The sequence below is a fragment of the Schistocerca nitens genome, chromosome 12 (genome assembly GCF_023898315.1).
Source record: "Schistocerca nitens isolate TAMUIC-IGC-003100 chromosome 12, iqSchNite1.1, whole genome shotgun sequence".
Classification (NCBI taxonomy): Eukaryota; Metazoa; Arthropoda; class Insecta; order Orthoptera; family Acrididae; genus Schistocerca; species Schistocerca nitens.
In genome coordinates, this window is record NC_064625.1 from 128408109 (window position 1) to 128425913 (window position 17805).

The 17805-nt window shown below is 39.0% G+C and overlaps 1 protein-coding gene and 1 non-coding gene across 2 annotated transcripts in view; both read left to right on the forward strand.

The window, feature by feature from the left end:
- Nucleotides 1–14974, forward strand: part of LOC126215373 (cyclin-dependent kinase 2-like) — a 36143-nt gene extending 21169 nt beyond the window's left edge. Inside the window, exons 3-5 of the mRNA XM_049942067.1 lie at nt 4061–4333; nt 7929–8132; nt 14628–14974. Of these exons, the coding sequence (XP_049798024.1) occupies nt 4061–4333; nt 7929–8132; nt 14628–14747 (597 nt within the window). The 3' untranslated portion in view covers nt 14748–14974. The remainder of the gene's footprint in view (nt 1–4060; nt 4334–7928; nt 8133–14627) is intronic.
- On the forward strand, nt 14351–14425 carry Trnas-cga (transfer RNA serine (anticodon CGA)). The gene has a single exon. It is a non-coding gene; the product is annotated as a tRNA-Ser (tRNA).
- Nucleotides 14975–17805: the final 2831 nt, after the last annotated feature.

Sequence of the window (17805 nt, forward strand, 5' to 3'; positions counted from 1 at the left end):
AGAGCGAAATAATATTCGGCAAAAATCCAACACTACTGTGCGCTTAGGTGACCGGATGCAAAGCATAAAATTCACTCGTTCTCACCAGACATTGTATTCTAATTACAAACAAGAACGATGAAAAATTTTTTCTGAGTGAGCTGTGTGTGATACAAAAGCATACAGAAGGGATTACACCATACTGTTGAATACTGAAGTCACTTAAGATATTAGTTACAGTCAGTCGTCTGGTAATCTCTTAGCTCTTTTCTTATCTGAATCCAAGAAATACATTTCAGTTCTGGAACTGCTATCTGCTATGTTGATAATGAGTCGATCAATAACAAAATCCATGAAGCCACCCAGGCACTGCATTTTCTCCTCTTCTTTTATGACTTGCCGTTCTGTATCCCACCAGCATTCGACAGTGATGTGAAAAAGCTGTGTGTGTTAATGCCATTATGTCTGGCAGCTTAACGGTCTTGTTCTTTCTCGGGCCAAATCCCGTAACTTGGTTCTGGATCAGTTCCGTTACGTTCGTATTGTAATGGTACAGTGGCAAATGTAAAAGTGCAGCATTTGTATGGTGTGCTTGATACTGTGATTTAAAACAGCCTTTATTAATAATCTTTCATAAAATATAGATAATTGAGAATTTGTATTTGAAATGAAACCAGGAATTTCGCGTGCAATATGTAATTAGAAACAAGATGTGCATTACTCATAAAAAATGATGATTAATTTTACAATTACAAGATCTAGGTGTTTTAAACTGAACGAGAAAAAAAATTTTGACACATGTGAGACTTCAATCAGTGAACCTTAAAATGGCACAAGTGTCAAGCTACTATGGTACCACTTCCGCTATAACTAGAATGTGCAGCTGTGAACAACTGTATCTAACACAATCCGTAGAAAAACTTCAAAGCCGATTACTTGTAAATTTATGACAAACATTAAGATCAACCTATTTCTCAGCACCTTTTAATCGTGTTCCACACGCGTTTCATTACGGAACAGGAAGCAGCCTCAGCCATTTTCATACTGCTGTATTAACAGCATGACAAGCAGTGCGGAGGCTGTGACTGTGCACGATTTTTGAAATAAAAATGCATAACTAAAGCATGATTAAGAAAAGGGTTGATGGCTCGTAATAAAGCCCCCCCTTTCAACCTCCGATCGCTTAGTATAGAAGCTACGCGAGTGGCAGAAAGTGGACATGTGCTGTAGGCTACTGTGCAACACTCTCACTACACACTCTGCCATTGGTGACATCAGGACGTCACTCTGCATTGCACTACATTGTTGCTCCTGCCTAGTGTGAATTATGACGTGTAATTCGGTTTCTGCAAGCAGAAGGGAATAGTGCAGCAGAAATTCATCGGAGAATGAGCAGAGTGCACGGTGATAATTTCATGACTGACGGTGAGTTGTGCTGGAAGTTTAAAGATGGCCGAAATGACATGCATGATGAAGGGGCCAAGGATGGCCAAGGACACAAGTCTGTCGTTACAGCTGACCTTGTTGAACAAGTTGACAGAATGGTTAAAGAAAATCGTAGGTTCACCATAACTGCTTTGTCTATGGAAATTCCGAAAGTTTCAGGCTCTGCCATACACTCTCATCATTACTGAACATTTAGGCTACAAAAAACTTGTTGGGTTCCAAAAATGTTGACAGACGCCCACAAAAGTCACTGAATGGCGTCAGCTTTGAATTTCCTTGGCTGTTATCAACAATGAAGGAGAGAAATTTCTGAAATCAATTGTTACTGGAGACGAAACTTGGATCCAGTACGATCCACTGGAAACAAAACGACATTCATAACAATGGATGCATCCAAATTCACCAAACAAACCAAAAAAATTCAAACATTCAACAACAGAAAGGTTATGGCTTCCATGTTTTGAGACCAAAAAGGTGTGTTGCTTGTAGAGTTTATGCAGCCTAGAACCATTATCAATGCAACTGCTTATTGTGAACTTTATGACGTTTGCGGAGAGCTATCAAAAGAAAGAGGAATGCTGACTTCAGAAATCCTGTTGATCCATGACCACGCTGTCCACACACTGCTGGCACAACCCAACAACTCCTTGACAAATTCAGTGGGGCATTTTCGATCATCCGTCATACAGTCCTTACGTAGCACCCAGCAACTTCCACCTTTCCCCTGAACTGAAGACATGGCTAGGAGGGTAGCACTTTCAAACCAATGAAGATCTTTAAAACAACGTCAATGCTTATTTGCCATCATTGGCAGCAACATTTTTTGAAGAGAGTATTGCAAAGCTTATCCACAGGTACGATAAATGTCTCAATCTTTTTGGTGATTATATTGAAAAGTAACCATAAGTGTACAAAACTTTTGGTTATAAAATAATCATTTTCTATGAACTTGGTCTTTTATTTATAGCCTATCGGAGGTTAAAAAAGGGGGGGGGGCAGCCCACATACATTTGAATGTCTTAAAGTTTCATTTAACTTAGTTATATATCTAATACATAAGTAGGACCTACTTCCAAGAGCGTAACAACACCAATGTAGGTGTGTTGTGGCGTGAGCGTGCCTCAGGTTTATTCTTATGGTAAATGGAGTATAATCCACATTCAAAGTCACTGAGAACATAGTACTCCCCACTGGTGGGTTTCTCTCTCGTGACATGCAGCAGTCAGTCCTGCATTACATAGAGGTTCCCATATGCTTTCGATGAGGTAGTTCAGTGTCCGTACAGATATGGAAAATTCGCTTGTGCTATAAATGCGAAATGTTTGGAAGAGTATAAAACGGTTACTTCAATGTGTCGTGCTTTAAGTAGATTTTAAAGTGTGATGAAACGCAAAATCTCCGTATTTCAGCAAAATTTATTAAAATTAGTATATTTTGGCAAAATTTATTATTTTCATAAGCTAAAACACCTTAATATACGGGAACTGGACTCTTACTGGCTCTAATATATATGCAGTTATATGTGAAATCGCCACTTACAGATGACACAAGTGAAAATTTAAGAGTGTGAACAAATACTTTTAAAAAAATACATGTATGCTAGACAACACACATTTTTGCACTCCCAAATTATCAGTGTCTAGATAAAATGAGATTAGTCTCTGTTCTATTATACGTAATTGAAAAGTGAATACTAAACGAAGAAAGGTATTTATACCCGTCAAAGATGAGATACATTAGTAGATCATCACCGCCTGCAGTTTACAGAATTTTACTAGATAATTTTGAACAGTGTATTTTGTACCTTTTTTGCAAGTGAAATTGTAGTAGTGTAGAATTTCTGAATTTGAGGCTTATTAATTCTTTTGCTTCTCTTTTATTCACTTCATTCCCTGTCAGTATATAAATACAGCATTCTTGTATTAAGGACAGAAATGTTTGTTAGGAAAGCAGCAAACACAAGTTTGAATTTGAGAAAGGCTAATTTTTTCTGATGTATTCTTTACGCCCCCTTCCCCTTCATAATTATTGAAGATTTTCTGAAATAGAAGTAACGCTACAAGTTTTTTCTTTTTTTAAAAAAAAAATTGCCAGATATGGCATCACTGGAATTGCACATTCTTAACTAAACATTTACGGTGTAATGTTTAGTTAATTTGTAAAAGTGTGAATACTGAAAAGAAGAGAAAAAACTGTAAGGTAAAAATTCTGTATGCATATGTTGTTGAGAACATATATCTACATATCTAGGTCCTTTAAATGCAGACACAAATTAAAAATTATAAATGCTAATTTAGAATTTCAACTCCTATTGGACAGTAGAAGCAATGGTTAAACCAACAAAGTCATGATCTATTTTCTCTCTCTCTCTCTCTCTCTCTCTCTCTCTCTCTCTGTGTGTGTGTGTGTGTGTGTGTGTGTGTGTGTGTGTGTGTGTGTGTGTGTACACCATGCACCAATTTTGGTTTATACCCACCATTCTTGATTAACTGTCTTTAAAAGTTTCACAGTATGTGGCTATTTACAGTACCACATTGTTTGAAGTGAATTTCCATTGATGTGTTTATTGTGATATGATGTAGTTGTGGAAAAAAAGTAATGTTTTATCACATGAGTAGCACCTCTGTTTTTGCAGAGCTATGCCCACCAGCTGCTCAGTGGCCTGGCCTACTGCCACGGCTGCTGTGTTCTTCACAGGGACCTGAAGCCTCAGAACCTGCTGATAGACCAGCATGGCTACATCAAGCTGGCGGACTTTGGACTGGCGCGGGCGTTCGGCATACCCGTGCACACATACACCCACGAGGTGGTCACTCTGTGGTACCGCGCACCAGAAATTCTGCTGGGCAGCAAACTCTACACGACAGCTGTCGATGTTTGGAGTCTGGGTTGTATCTTTGCCGAGATGGTAAGATTTGTATTTCTTTTTTTGGCAGTTCTAATGAGATGTTTTAGAGACTAATATTAAGTCTCTTGCTTTTTTGTGGGCATTGGTGTGGATGTTTAGTAAACGTCAGCATTATTTTGAAAATCATATATACAGGGCGTATACGCCTGGGAAAAAGTAGGGAATTTTTTCATCCAGGAAAATCCTGAGAATATTTTGGGAAGTCAGGGAATTTTTCATTGTTTTAGTTTCCAGTTAAATTTTTTTGATTTTGACTGGTAAGAACTGATACTCTAACAAAGAATTTTACTTTAGCCCACTACTACATCATTAAAACATAAACAAGAGAATAACACCAAAATTAAACTTTAATTACAAAGAAAATTTGTCATTTATAATAAAAGAACACACACAAGTGTCTGTTGATAGCAAAATGTGGCAAAAACTATGCTGTAGGTGTTACACTATTTAAATGGTTGTCTCAAAGTTTAGTTACCATTTTACCCAAATTATAATCTTCATACATTTGCTATCAGTGGCATCAGTAGGCGATTGCTGCATATCTACATAGCGAGCAGCAAACCATTCACTCAGTTACCATCACTTGCATGTTAAGATTGATCGTGCAGAATTAATTTTTGAAGTACAAAATTTGGTTGGAACAATGTGATACTGAAACTTTTCCAAAGAAAGTATTGAAAAAAAGAAGAGTAGGTTCTGTTTTTATCAAAACCTTGAAACGACATTTCTCTTGAGTGAGTGTGGCACCAACAATAAGACTACCACAATTCTCTTATCCTGAGCTGTGCGTATGCTGTAACAACAGGCAGCAATATCCAAGGGTATTCACCTCTCTCCAAGCCAGGAAACAATTTTCTCTCCTCTGGCTCTTCCAGAGTGTATTGGTATCTGACATATGGCTTGTACACTGTGTGATCGGGGGGTATTCAGACATCTTTATGTAATTCTCGTTTAAAAAAACCTTACCAACAGCTGTGTATTTTGGGTTATTTTATATATGTCCCCTGGCCATAATGGACCGATAGAAACCTTTATGTAATGTGAAATTGAACAAAATATGTTGAGAAGCAAGTGTGCCAGTATAAAAGGAGGCGGGAAAGTATTGCTTGGTTACTAGAGAAAATTAGCACCATCAGAATGGGCCAATCAGTTGAGTTCAGTGACTTTGGATGTGGACTTTGATGTCATGTGAGTAACAAAACTGTCATAGATATTTCAACATGAGTCAACTGTTTGGACAGTGATTCTGAAGTGGCGAAGTCCAGATAGCACAAGGACTCTGCACAGGGACTTAAAAAGAATGAGATATAACGGTCAGGGAGCTCCTCTTAAGCCACACGCTTCTGAACACGTACTCCACTCCATTTTGGCCTGATGCAGCAACAGTGGTTCAGTGTTCCAAAAATAGAAAACAGTTTCTGCTGCAGGTGTTTTATTAATAATGATGTGTTTCTTACGATTAGTGCATGTTTAAATTATCTGTAATTAGTAATAACAATCTTGTTACATAACAGTTTATTCGTGAACCTATGTAGCACTGATCAGTGAGATAGCTAAGCTAAAGATGAGAAGTAAAGTGATACATTTTCCCTAATCAGCGGAAACTGCATAGTCATATTTAAAAGCCATTGATATGATGATGTTAAAGTGAAAGCCGTGGTCGTCAAATATAAACATAGGAAAGCCTGAAATGGCACATGAAAATCTTTAAGTTAAAAGTGTGAAAATAAAACATTAATGTAAGAACAAATATGTGTGGGTGCCGGATTAGGAACCAAAAAGGAACTCGCTAAACCATGGCAATATGCAGGGTGAAAAATGGTTAGTTGACCACAGCCATGAATCACAGTCGTAAGCAAGCAATCCCAAAATCCCCAGACGCATGCTGCTCATTCAGTCGAGCAACCTCGAAAGGGATATGCCGATATGCAGCCCTTCTCAGTCCCCCTCACAATCCCCGCAACATGAAGATCAGAGCTACGATTTCCCACAGAGGCCATTTGGCTACCATCATGTACCCAACTTCGCAAGGATGCTAAGGGATGGATTCAGAAGGTCAATATATTGTGCATCTTGCGGGCTTTGGGCTTGCTTCACCATATACATTGTCTAGAACAGGAGTTGTTTACCATGTGGTTCAGAGCTATGATTGCTATCCTACCTTCGCACCACATATTGCCATGGTTTGATGAGCTTTTTGGTTCCTAATCCTGTGCTCATACAGATTTAATTTATTGATGTTGTAATTTTACACTTTTAAATAGAGGTTTTCACTTGCCAAATCAGGCTTTCCTCCGTTTATATTTGACAACCGCGGCTTTCACTTTAATGCCACCATATCGGTGACTTTTACATTAGACTGTTGTGGTCTCTGCTGCTTGAGACAAGTGAATCACTTTATTTCTCACCATTAGCTTAGTTATCTTATTAATCGGTGCTACATAGGTTTGTGAGTAAACCGTTACGTAACAAGATTCTAGTTACAGATAACCTAGAGATACTACACGAAACACATCATTAATAACGAAACACTTTCAGCAGAGAATTTTCTAGTTTTGGGACCACACATTTCTATAGTCAATGCTAAGCGGCACTTGAAGGTGGTGAAGAGAGCCACTGGACAGTAGAGGACTTGTGATGAATTATACTATACCCTGTGGCGATACTACAGCAGTGTTTAGGTATGCTAATTACCTGAAGAATGTTACCTGTCCTCACGTATATTGTCATTAGTGAAATACGGACGAGATGGTTTTATGGTATGGGAAGGAAGGATATGAACATATTTTATGGCATTGTGTAGTGTGTAGAGTAAAGGACTTTTCGGAGACTGGTTCCTTTTATCAGCAAGAAATTACTTGAAGCAGCATATGTGAAGGGGTGGTTTGTGGTCAAGAACGTTACTGAAATAGACTGGCCTCTCCAGTGTCCTGACCTGACCCTTTAGAATGAATTATGACGAAAACATCCCTTAGACTTCAGTAGTATTAGCAGTACCTTTACTGGTTTTGGTTCTTGAGAAAGAATGGGCTGTCCTTCCTCCACAGACATCAAACGCATTATTGAAAGTGTTCCCAGCAGAGTTCGAGCCGTTTTACAGGCGAAGGGTGGACACCCTCCACATTAATGTCTACTAGTTGGTGTCCAGATACAGATGGTTTATATTTAATGTAGTGTTAACTGTGAATGCCGAAAATTATGGCAGATTTCGACATATTAAGTTTGACCACTCCCTTGAAAGCCCAATAAAGTTATCAACAAAGTGCAGTGTTTTGAGAAGTTACTCACAGATAAAACCTGAAGCTGAAATATGTAATTTTAAAAACAAAAATGAAAATTTTCAGTTTAATTGCGTGGTAATGCAGGAGATTGTCTGAACTTTGCAGTCACTCTGAATAATGTCTCGTATCCAACACACCCAGAAACTTCTAAATTTAAATGGTTTGGTGTTCGACGTTTTTCGTACAAAATTTGCAGTAAACTTTAGTTTTTAAATTTTCTCCTGTAGCTGTGCAAATATCTCTGTTACTGATGTACCAGCCATTTCAGTTCTTCATGTAATAATAATTACTGTTAAACTTGATGTTTCTTTCAGACGACAAGGCGAGCAATGTTTCCTGGGGATTCAGAGATTGATCAGCTTTTCAGGATATTTCGCACTTTGGGTACACCGACGGAGGAGGGTTGGCCAGGTGTATCACAGTTGCCCGATTACAAACCTTTGTTTCCACGGTGGGAACCACAAGATCTGCAGGACATCTTACCTAGAATGCCTAATGATGGACTAGAGCTTTTCCTAGTAAGTGCTTTCACTTAATAATTAATGATGTGTAAGCGTTCTATATTAATTTTTCCCAATCTATAAACACACTGTAAAGTCACGCACAGTATCTCACACTTACACTGCATATTTTTGTGATACACAAATGTAAATATAAGAACAACCAACTAAAACATGTCAGCTTCGCAAACACTTAAATCAATATGATGGATGCTCAGTTTGCTTGTGTTGTGCACAGGACCCATGATGTTGTGGAAACATCGCTGTATTGTTGCACAAACACACAAACGCCTAAGATTGGACACGCACGCACGCACAAGAAACATTAAACATTGCAAGTCCAGAATCGAAAAAATGAAAAACGTTTAAGTGTGCATTGAGGCTGACATGCTATACTTAGAGGTTTTCATATTTATACTTGCATGTTATAAAAGTTTGCAGTTTAAGTTATATATTGCTTTAAGATCTGTACAAGACACACCATTTTTGTGCTAATGTGCTGGGAAATGTGATGGTGGCAGCTGTATGTGGTACCTGTAGATTTTATTTTGGTGGTGTTTAATAATTGAGTGTGAAAACAAAAGAACAATATTATTTTAGAGAATTCTGGCCTCATAGTTCCAATTGAAAATTTTAATATATAATTTCACAGTAATTCAGGGACAATATATTCTTTTGTCTTCATAATCAAATTGTGTTAGCTGCAACAAATGCCCAGCAGTGCTTTTTGCCAAAGTACATATTATGATATAGGGTGGCAATTCTTCTGGAAAACCTGGAATTCTCAAGGAATTACAGTAATTTCGCAAAACCTCAGGGAATTCTGAATCTTTCACTGTACATTGAAATTGAATTTTATAAATCATGAATTCTTAAATACCACAAAGGAAATAAGCCAGCCCCCCCCCCCCCCCCAGTAACCACTAATTAATGAGGAGTTTCTTGACACTACCCTCCTCACCACACACACACACACACACACAAATTGATGACATCTTTACCATGTGGAGTCATGGTGAGACTGACCAGGTAAAATTCCTGGAATCTCTAAATACTTTCTCCCTATTAAATTACACATGGTCCTATTCCGAATCCCATGGCACTTTCCTTAATGTTGATCTCATCCTCACCAAAGGCCAGCTACACCCTTCCATCCACATTAAACCTATCAACAACCAACAGTACTTACATTTTGACAATTGCTATCCTTTCCATGTCAAACATTCTCTCCCATATAGCAAACGTAATTGTTCCAATGCAGACTGTTTCAGCAATACACCACCATTCTCACCTCGGCATTCGCTGCACGTAATTACCCCACCAGCCATGCCCTGAAATGAGATTCATTCTATTTGAAATTCTGCCGATCACACCGAGAATAGCTTTCGTCACCATCCCAATCTCAACCATATTTTTGTCAGACCCTGTGCTCTTTCTGCACCCATCTCTCTACCCTCTGGTTCCTACCCCTGTGACTGTCCCTGCTGCAAGATTTGCCCTACCACCACCTATAGCAGCCCTGTAACTGGCAAAACATTTACTATCAAAGGGAAAGCCACCTGTGAAACGACACGTAAACACTTCAGCTGTTTACATCTGCGTGACTTACACCAAATTAGCAATTAGGATGAATGGGCGTAGGCAGAGGGTGTTTACTGACAACACGCAATATCCAGTTGCAGAGCATGCTCTACAAGCAGTAATCTCTGTCTTGCATATTACCCTGTCTTCCACCTTAAAGCTTGTGTGTTTTGAAATCTCGTCAGGTGCAGTCCCCAACAATCAGTCTTTCCTTCTCATCCTGTGCAGTAAGTCTCCCCTGACCTGTGGTTGTGTGTGTCTTTCCTGAAATCTATCCCTTTTCCTAGACCTTTCCAGTCCTTTTCCTTCCCTCTTCTTCTTTCCCCTTCAACCCTTCTGCCTGGAGGAGGAGCCACATACTCCATAAGCTTGCCTAATTACAACTTTTATGAATGTTTTCTGCCGCCACTTAGTGAGTAGATTTTTTATCAATCCTGTTGTTTATATAAAAAAAAAAGTTTTGAGTGCAGCAACCCTTTGATACCACGTTTCGTGATTCTGTTCATTAACTAATGGGCTTCCCATTATCAATAGGGAACAGATTGCCTCCTGCAGGTAAATACCATTCTCATTCAACATTATTCCTTATTGTGTTGGCTATGAAAAGAGTTATGGCCATGCTAGTACTTAGTGATACACTCTTAACAGCCCACATTTACTTACAGTATGTGGCTGCTGAGCCAAACGTTTCTTTTCAGACTCGTGTGGTGAGCAAGAAATGCTGTGAATGGAAATGAAAAATATGTCAGTTTGAGTAGCAGTGTGTTGATATAGGCCTTGATTTAAACAAAGATTCATATGGAATATTAGACATTTATTACATGTAAAAACATACATATGGAATAATTCTCCAGTAATTGATAAACTAAACCTAAGCTACATTTTGTTTCAGATCAAAAATACATTAACTTATTCCACAATATCCCTACTGTCAGGAAATATTATTCCACAAGATCCCTATTGTCAGGTAATATTATTAACTAGCTCACCAGACACCATATTCTTTGTACATTGATGAAAGTTCATAGCCTTTTGACCTAAAATACACTTTTTGTTGTCCATTACAACATGTAATTCTTTCAGAGTGTCTTCCTGTAGCATTTATCTGAATCCATAGCTGCAATCTGTTGACAAATATTATGGCTGTTTCCTGGAATCTGTTTAGTTTCAGCTGTCACAGGGCCCACTTTTCACATCTGCTAGAAATTCTCACAACCCAAACTTGTGCCATTACATATAAAAAACATAAAAACTCTAGTATCTCTCTTTCTTTACAGACATTCTTACTTGTTCACCTTTCTTCACTAATGATACAGTTAAGAATAAATGAAAGGGAATTGGCAGGAGGGAGTGGGGGATGATATGTAACGTATCGCTTACATCAGGTCAAAGTATTAAACAGTGAAAAATCCAGGGTGGAATGTAACAAAATAATGAAAAGGATAATTGCTACTCGCCAAATAGTGGAGATGCTGAATCACAGAAAGGCACAACAAAAAGACTAGTGGAAAGTTAGCTTTCGGTCAAGAAGGCCTTTGTCAAAAATAGACAACATACACACACTCTCACGGTAACACCACTCACACACACAACCACAGTTTCTGGCAGTTGTTTCGCTCAATAGTAGTAATAATTGCTCAAAATACTCAACTGGAAAGTGAATGAAGAAATAAAGAAATCCAAGACAGGAACAAGTTGGTTGTATGAAAGGAAGAAAATGTGCAGTGAGAAGATGAAAGTGGTTTGGCACCTGAGAAAATATCACCTCAGCTAGATGTTTCACATGATCTTCTAGGGGAAAATGTGTTTATGATGGAGGATGGTGGTGGTTGAGCCTATGAATTGATATACACAACCTAAAACTTTTTACGGCTTCTTCAATGAGGACTTGTAATGCATAAAACTGAACATTACCCATCAAAAGCATTTACTGCTCCTAAACCGAAACTGTATGTAAAAAATATGCCTTGACCCTCATCAGGCAATCCTAAATATAGAGGGAATTAACATCAGAATGAAAAGCATATCACCAACATAATTCACTTAAAGCCTGGGGCGACAGGAGACTTCCTTCCATGCAGCATTGTACCTATTATCCTTTCCTTGTTGTAAGATATGACAAATTCAAAATTTAAGGGAATTTCAGCTTAATAACTGATCAAAGAATTGAATGCAGTTGACCGGATGCAGTAGTGATCAGTAAAGCTTAGCAAGTCACCTTTCTCATAGACACCACTTAGCTCAACGCATACTATTTGCAAACCTATCACAAAAGGGAAAGAGCCAGTTTCAGTCATTTGGCAGAGGAAGTAAAAACCATGAAGAAACAAGTTTGGGCACTTCTTATAGGGATTAATATCAGGCACAGGTGTGATTCAAAAAGAAAAGGCTACAGGACTTAAGAATGCATTGTTCACTCTATTAGCAACAGTGAAAGGCAGATGTGCTGAATGTCTCTAGAATAGTTTGCAGGGCTAGTTGAGAACATAATAAACATACTGATAACATGTTAAATCATTGTTAACTCTTTGACTGCTGTGGGTGTGTTGACTCAGCACACTCCACCACTCACTAGGTGAGGAGAACTTGTTTCAATTCGGCTCCTGTGTTTTCTTCGAATGCTATTGACATCTTTTTATGTCCTGTCTGTGCTGATCCCTCACTAAGGCAGGCAGGTTATTTCCACATCACAGTTAACAAATCCAAGTTCAGAGTGTTTATCATACAACACACCTGCCTCTTTGCGTGCTATCATTTGCAGAAAAACTCGGTTCGATGTGTTGAACTGTTTATGAAATGTGACAATTGTTATGACCACATGGTTCCCGAAGCTTTGGGGTGGAAATGGCCACATCTCACATGCCCGTCCACTGGGTATAAAAATTGGTATCTCGAGAACAAAATGAGATATTCTTATGATCTCAATTTTGAATAAAATTTTGGTACCTGATGTAGATTTACACATCAATGTTTGTGCTAAAATTAACCATAGACATAGTTTATACAATGCTTTTTTACCTATGCAAACTCAAAAATTTTGCTGTGCATTATTTAATTTGATGCCGAACAATAACTATGACAGATAAGGAAAGAAATTTTCCTTCATCAAGCAGAGCTACCAGACCATACAGCGTGCAAAAACAAATGTTTTTTCACAGAAAAGTTTTCTTGAAATCAGATAAGTATTTCTGTAGCCGGAACACCATCTCTCAGCATGGATAGCACTATTTGGTGAGCAATACAGCAACGGCAAAGCTTCGCTCAGCATGGAACGCAGGGAGCGCATCTGTAGCAGCAAAAGGGTTAATATTGTGTAAAGATGTGATTCTGAGGTGTGTGTGATATGAGAGCCTGGCCAGGGGTGTGAGTGTAGTTGTGTGACAGCAGAGGCACCAAACTGGTGAGTGTCTGGGCCTCTCAGCAGGGCAGTCATGCAGCTACAGGTGTGCCTTTGGGTCGAAACAGGGAGACTCCATTGGTTGCTCTGTCGTTTTCCCTGGTCATGTCCTTGAGGACTTATGTGCAATCTTGCGTGCACTGTAGCAGATGAGATCTGCTTCGAGGGCTAAATTCCTTGTCTGATCAGATTTTATGAGTAACCTTCACTCTCTATAACACTTGTACTAAGCAGATAAAGTAGTCCAGAATGCTCACCCCCAAGTACAGGCATTTTGGAAGGAGATGTGTTTCTGCTGGGTACCAGCTGGGTATTGGAGAGACTGAAGGGGCAGATGTAGTAGCTAAGGAGGTATGTTCTGATACTCAGTTATTTCAGGTGCCATCTCCCTGTGTGCTATCAACTCACTATCGAAGTATAGCATTAGCATCAATAGGGAGACTATCCACTGGAAGTGACATATAATAAGCTGCATCTAGTAAAGCCCACTACCCAGTCATGGCATATCTCCTTTCAGCCATCTGGCTTCTTGCTCCAGTGAGAGGCACCTCCAATGTGTGGTGATTGTTGCATACAAATCACTGTGCGCCACATTTTACTAGACTTTATTTGTGGACCAGAGGGCAGTGGCAGATTTGCCAGCAGATCTGCCCTCAGTGACACTGAAACACATGTGGCTAAGAGTTTTTAAGGTTTTGTGATCTGTCTGATTTGTTCCAAAAATGTTAGGGAGACGTTATTGTTAGCAGGTTTACTGGCTCACCCATGGTCAGCCAGATACATATCCCTGTGCCATTGTTTTAATTCCTCTGTCGTATTATTTCTGTTTTCATCCCATGTTTAGTACCTTTCACTGTATCTCCGGTGTTTTATGGCTTGTGACATTGAGTGATTGTGTGGGTCAGTACAAATGAGGTAGGAGTGAGTGAGCGTGCCAATGTTTTTTAGCACTTTTCACCATATTCATTTCTTTTAATATTTCTAAGGTTCCAGAATGAGATTTTCACTCTGCAGCGGAGTGTGTGCTGATATGAAACTTCCTGGCAGATTAAAACTGTGTGCCCGACCGAGACTCGAACTCGGGACCTTTGCCTTTCGCGGGCAAGTGCTCTACCAACTGAGCTACCGGAGCACGACTCATGCCCGGTACTCACAGCTTTACTTCTGCCAGCGAACGCAGGAGAGCTTCTGTAAAGTTTGGAAGGTAGGAGACGAGGTACTGGCAGAAGTAAAGCTGTGAGTACCGGGCGTGAGTCGTGCTCCGGTAGCTCAGTTGGTAGAGCACTTGCCCGCGAAAGGCAAAGGTCCCGAGTTCGAGTCTCGGTCGGGCGCACAGTTTTAATCTGCCAGGAAGTTTCATTTCTAAGGTTGCTGATAATCTCCTCACCGTTGCTCCACAATAGGCCTACACACCAACAACAACAACAACAACAGTAACAATTTTCTGTTTCCCCAACATGTTTGCCAAATAATACTGTAACTCATTAGTGTTCAGACAGTCAGATTGTAATTGTTAACACAATTTTTGTTCACAGAAACTGGTGACTTACGATCCTCGGAAGAGGATATCTGCTCGGCAGGCTCTGCAGCACCCATATTTCAGAGGAGTGCATCTCGTTATTCCACCAGAAGTCAAGGTGAAGAGTAAAGGCTGATGTGTGAAACACAGTGTCAGTGCAAACATGTGAAGTCTGAGGAGTCAGTATTTTTTGCCTCTGTGATTGTTGTACAGTGGAACACTTGTGGCACTTAAATTTCTTTTGGAGTGATTGTTCTGTTGTGTGCAGGGACATATGTGAATCAAGATTTTTTGTTTATATTTTGAAATGTTTGAGATATTAATATATTATGTAATTTTAAATAAATGTTTATTAACTACTCATTTCATTAAGCTTTCACTTATTCCCAAAGAATGAGTTTTCAGTAATTGTGGAATTGGTTTGTCACATTTAAACGATTTTTGAACATTCTTCTATTTAGTACTGCATGCACACAACTACTCAGAAAATTCTTTCTTAATGTCCTCCAACATTATACAATTTGTTCAGTTTTTGTTAAAGAATTTCAAATGCTACACTGTTTAAAAAATGAACTCTACAGTTTACTTTGGCTATCTTTGGTAGCTGTTATTGAAATTGACTGCTGTATTAAAAAGTCACAAAGTTTTGATAATGTTAATTTCAAAGTTAACAACAATGCAAGCTTTGCATTGTTTAATTTCAGAATTAGGTATTTCCCCCTATCTCTGTCAATTATCAGGTTTGCAAAGTTAGATTGAATGGTACAATTTAGAAGAGAGACATGAGTTGTGTACTAGTGCATATGTAGGTAGTATTACTCCTCAGGAAAATAAAACCTCTTTAGTTTCATTTGAGGTTAAGGATTACAAAAATAGAAATATAGAAAGAAAAAGTGAACAAAATCATTTCAGTGACCTGTCTTAATGAGCACAACAGAAGAGATCAATTAACTATTTCATTCACATTTTGGCCACATGCAGGATGAATTAGAAATGTGGTCAGGATTAAAACTACAGATAATGCAACACATTCTGGAACTTAGTAGTGTGATTGCAAAACAGAAATGAGGAAGAAAGATTTGTTACCCTTTGTCCTCACAACAGGTGAGGCCCTCTTACTCCCACAGCTTTGGGTGACCTGCCTCTGCCTTTCCTTTCTAACCTTCACCGATCCCTCTCTTTCCCAATAAGAAAGGAACTAAGAGTACCAGAAGCAAGGATTAGTGTTTTCGCTTTAATCCTCCAGCCACAGATGTGGTTTCAGCTCTTCTCTGACAATTTACTGTAGTTATCACATACGTAATTTCTGCTATGTCTACACAAATGATGTCACGATTTTCCCCACCAAATGTTTTTCTGTTGTTCTTTAACACAGTAAGCTGCTGTTTTCCTGTTAAATCATTTTCTGTTGTTCTGCAACATCAGTCGCTATTTTCCCCACCTGAAACATTGGGAGTCGTGTTTTTCGCATTCTGCAGTCCCACTCACGTGCTTACGGATGTAGCGTCTTGGGGCAGTAATTTTGTACCCATACTCCCAAGTTTGAATATAGAAAGAAAAGACGAAGAAAATCACTTCAGTGACTTGTCTTAATAAGCATTATTATTTAATATCAGAGGCGTGATCAAAAAGTGACAGAAATTTTTAATTTTGTGCACTTTATACATCCAACTTACAATTTATTTTTATTTTTTTAATTGTTGGTATGCATGTTACTGATTGTGTTTTCAGCTGTTTTGAGTATTTAATTGTTGACAGTAGAAAAGGTTAAACGTGTTTTCGAGAGCTTGCCAAATTTTTACTTTTGAAGAAGATGAATCAAAAAACAATTGCCATATGTATGAAATATACTCACTTGAGAATGCCTCGACAGATTTGGCTGATATTGAATATTAGTATTTTGTGAAAAAGAGTACAATTGAAAGTGATATTTCAGTGTGTTATCAATGGTGATCATATGTTTGGTGTGTTGCAAAGATTGAATTGTCAGTTCATGGTAATTTGGTGTGATGGAAACATTAATCTTTAATTCAGGTTGTGATTTATTTCTTTGGAAAAATTTCCACCGATGAGGTGTTGTAATATTGGTCAGTGTACGCAAAATGCAGGCCAACTACACTATGGTTGAGTCAGTGAGACTGACGAAGAGCGTGGACAGCGTGTGGAGGCAAGTCGAATAAGAAAGCCTCGAGCTTGATCCATTATGATGGATACAATCCCTTATAACTCTGGACTAACAGGTACTAGAGTTCGAATAGCTCTGTTCAAGCTTATGCACAAAATAATTTGGAACATCAGTAAACCATATGGCCATAGATGACAATTCAGACTGAATGTTTGGCGTTCAGATATGATCCAACAACTGCGGATGTATTGATAGACTGCAGAACAATGAACAATGTTGGTCAGCATTGCAATGCTTTGAATTTTCTACACGAACCACCAGGATTGTGTTGTGCAAGTGGTAATGTTAAACTACTACAAATAGCACTGCCATCAGAGTCACTGGTATCATTGCTTTCCGGCCAAGAACCTCGAAGCATTTCTTGCAGAGCATACAAAAGTTCCTTCCAATTGACTTTTTCCCCCCCCCCCCTGCGTCACACACACCCCCCCAGTCGCAGGTTCGAATCCTGCCTCGGGCATGGATGTGTGTTAGGTTTAAGTAGTACTAAGTCTAGGGGCTGATGACCTCAGATGTTAAGTCCCATAGTGCTCAGAGCCATTTGAACCACACATCCCATACACAAAGAAACATCAACAATTCACAAAGTTTCACCACAGGGGAGGAGGAGACGAGAGGGAAGAAGGAGATTGTGACATTTAGCCAACTTCGATATGTAATTAGTAATTGCAAAGCATTGCCAGGTTTGCTGGTTTGCATTAAATTTTTTTTGAAAGATGAAAAACTGTGTAGTACCACATTTGAAATGTTGACTGTGGCTTTTGGCGAATCTGCTGCGAGCAAGACAAAAGTTTACACGATGTAAAAACATTTCAAAGAGGGATGAGATGAAAATGGCGACCACCCTGGATGCCCTAGTGCATTAATTACTGACGACAATGTGGAAGAAGTAAAAAAAATCTAGTTCTGGAAAACCACCAGATCAGCATCGGAGAGGTTGCTGATGATGCGAGCGTACCCATTGGCTCGTACCAAGCTTTTTTTTTTGGGCATGAAACATGTAACAACA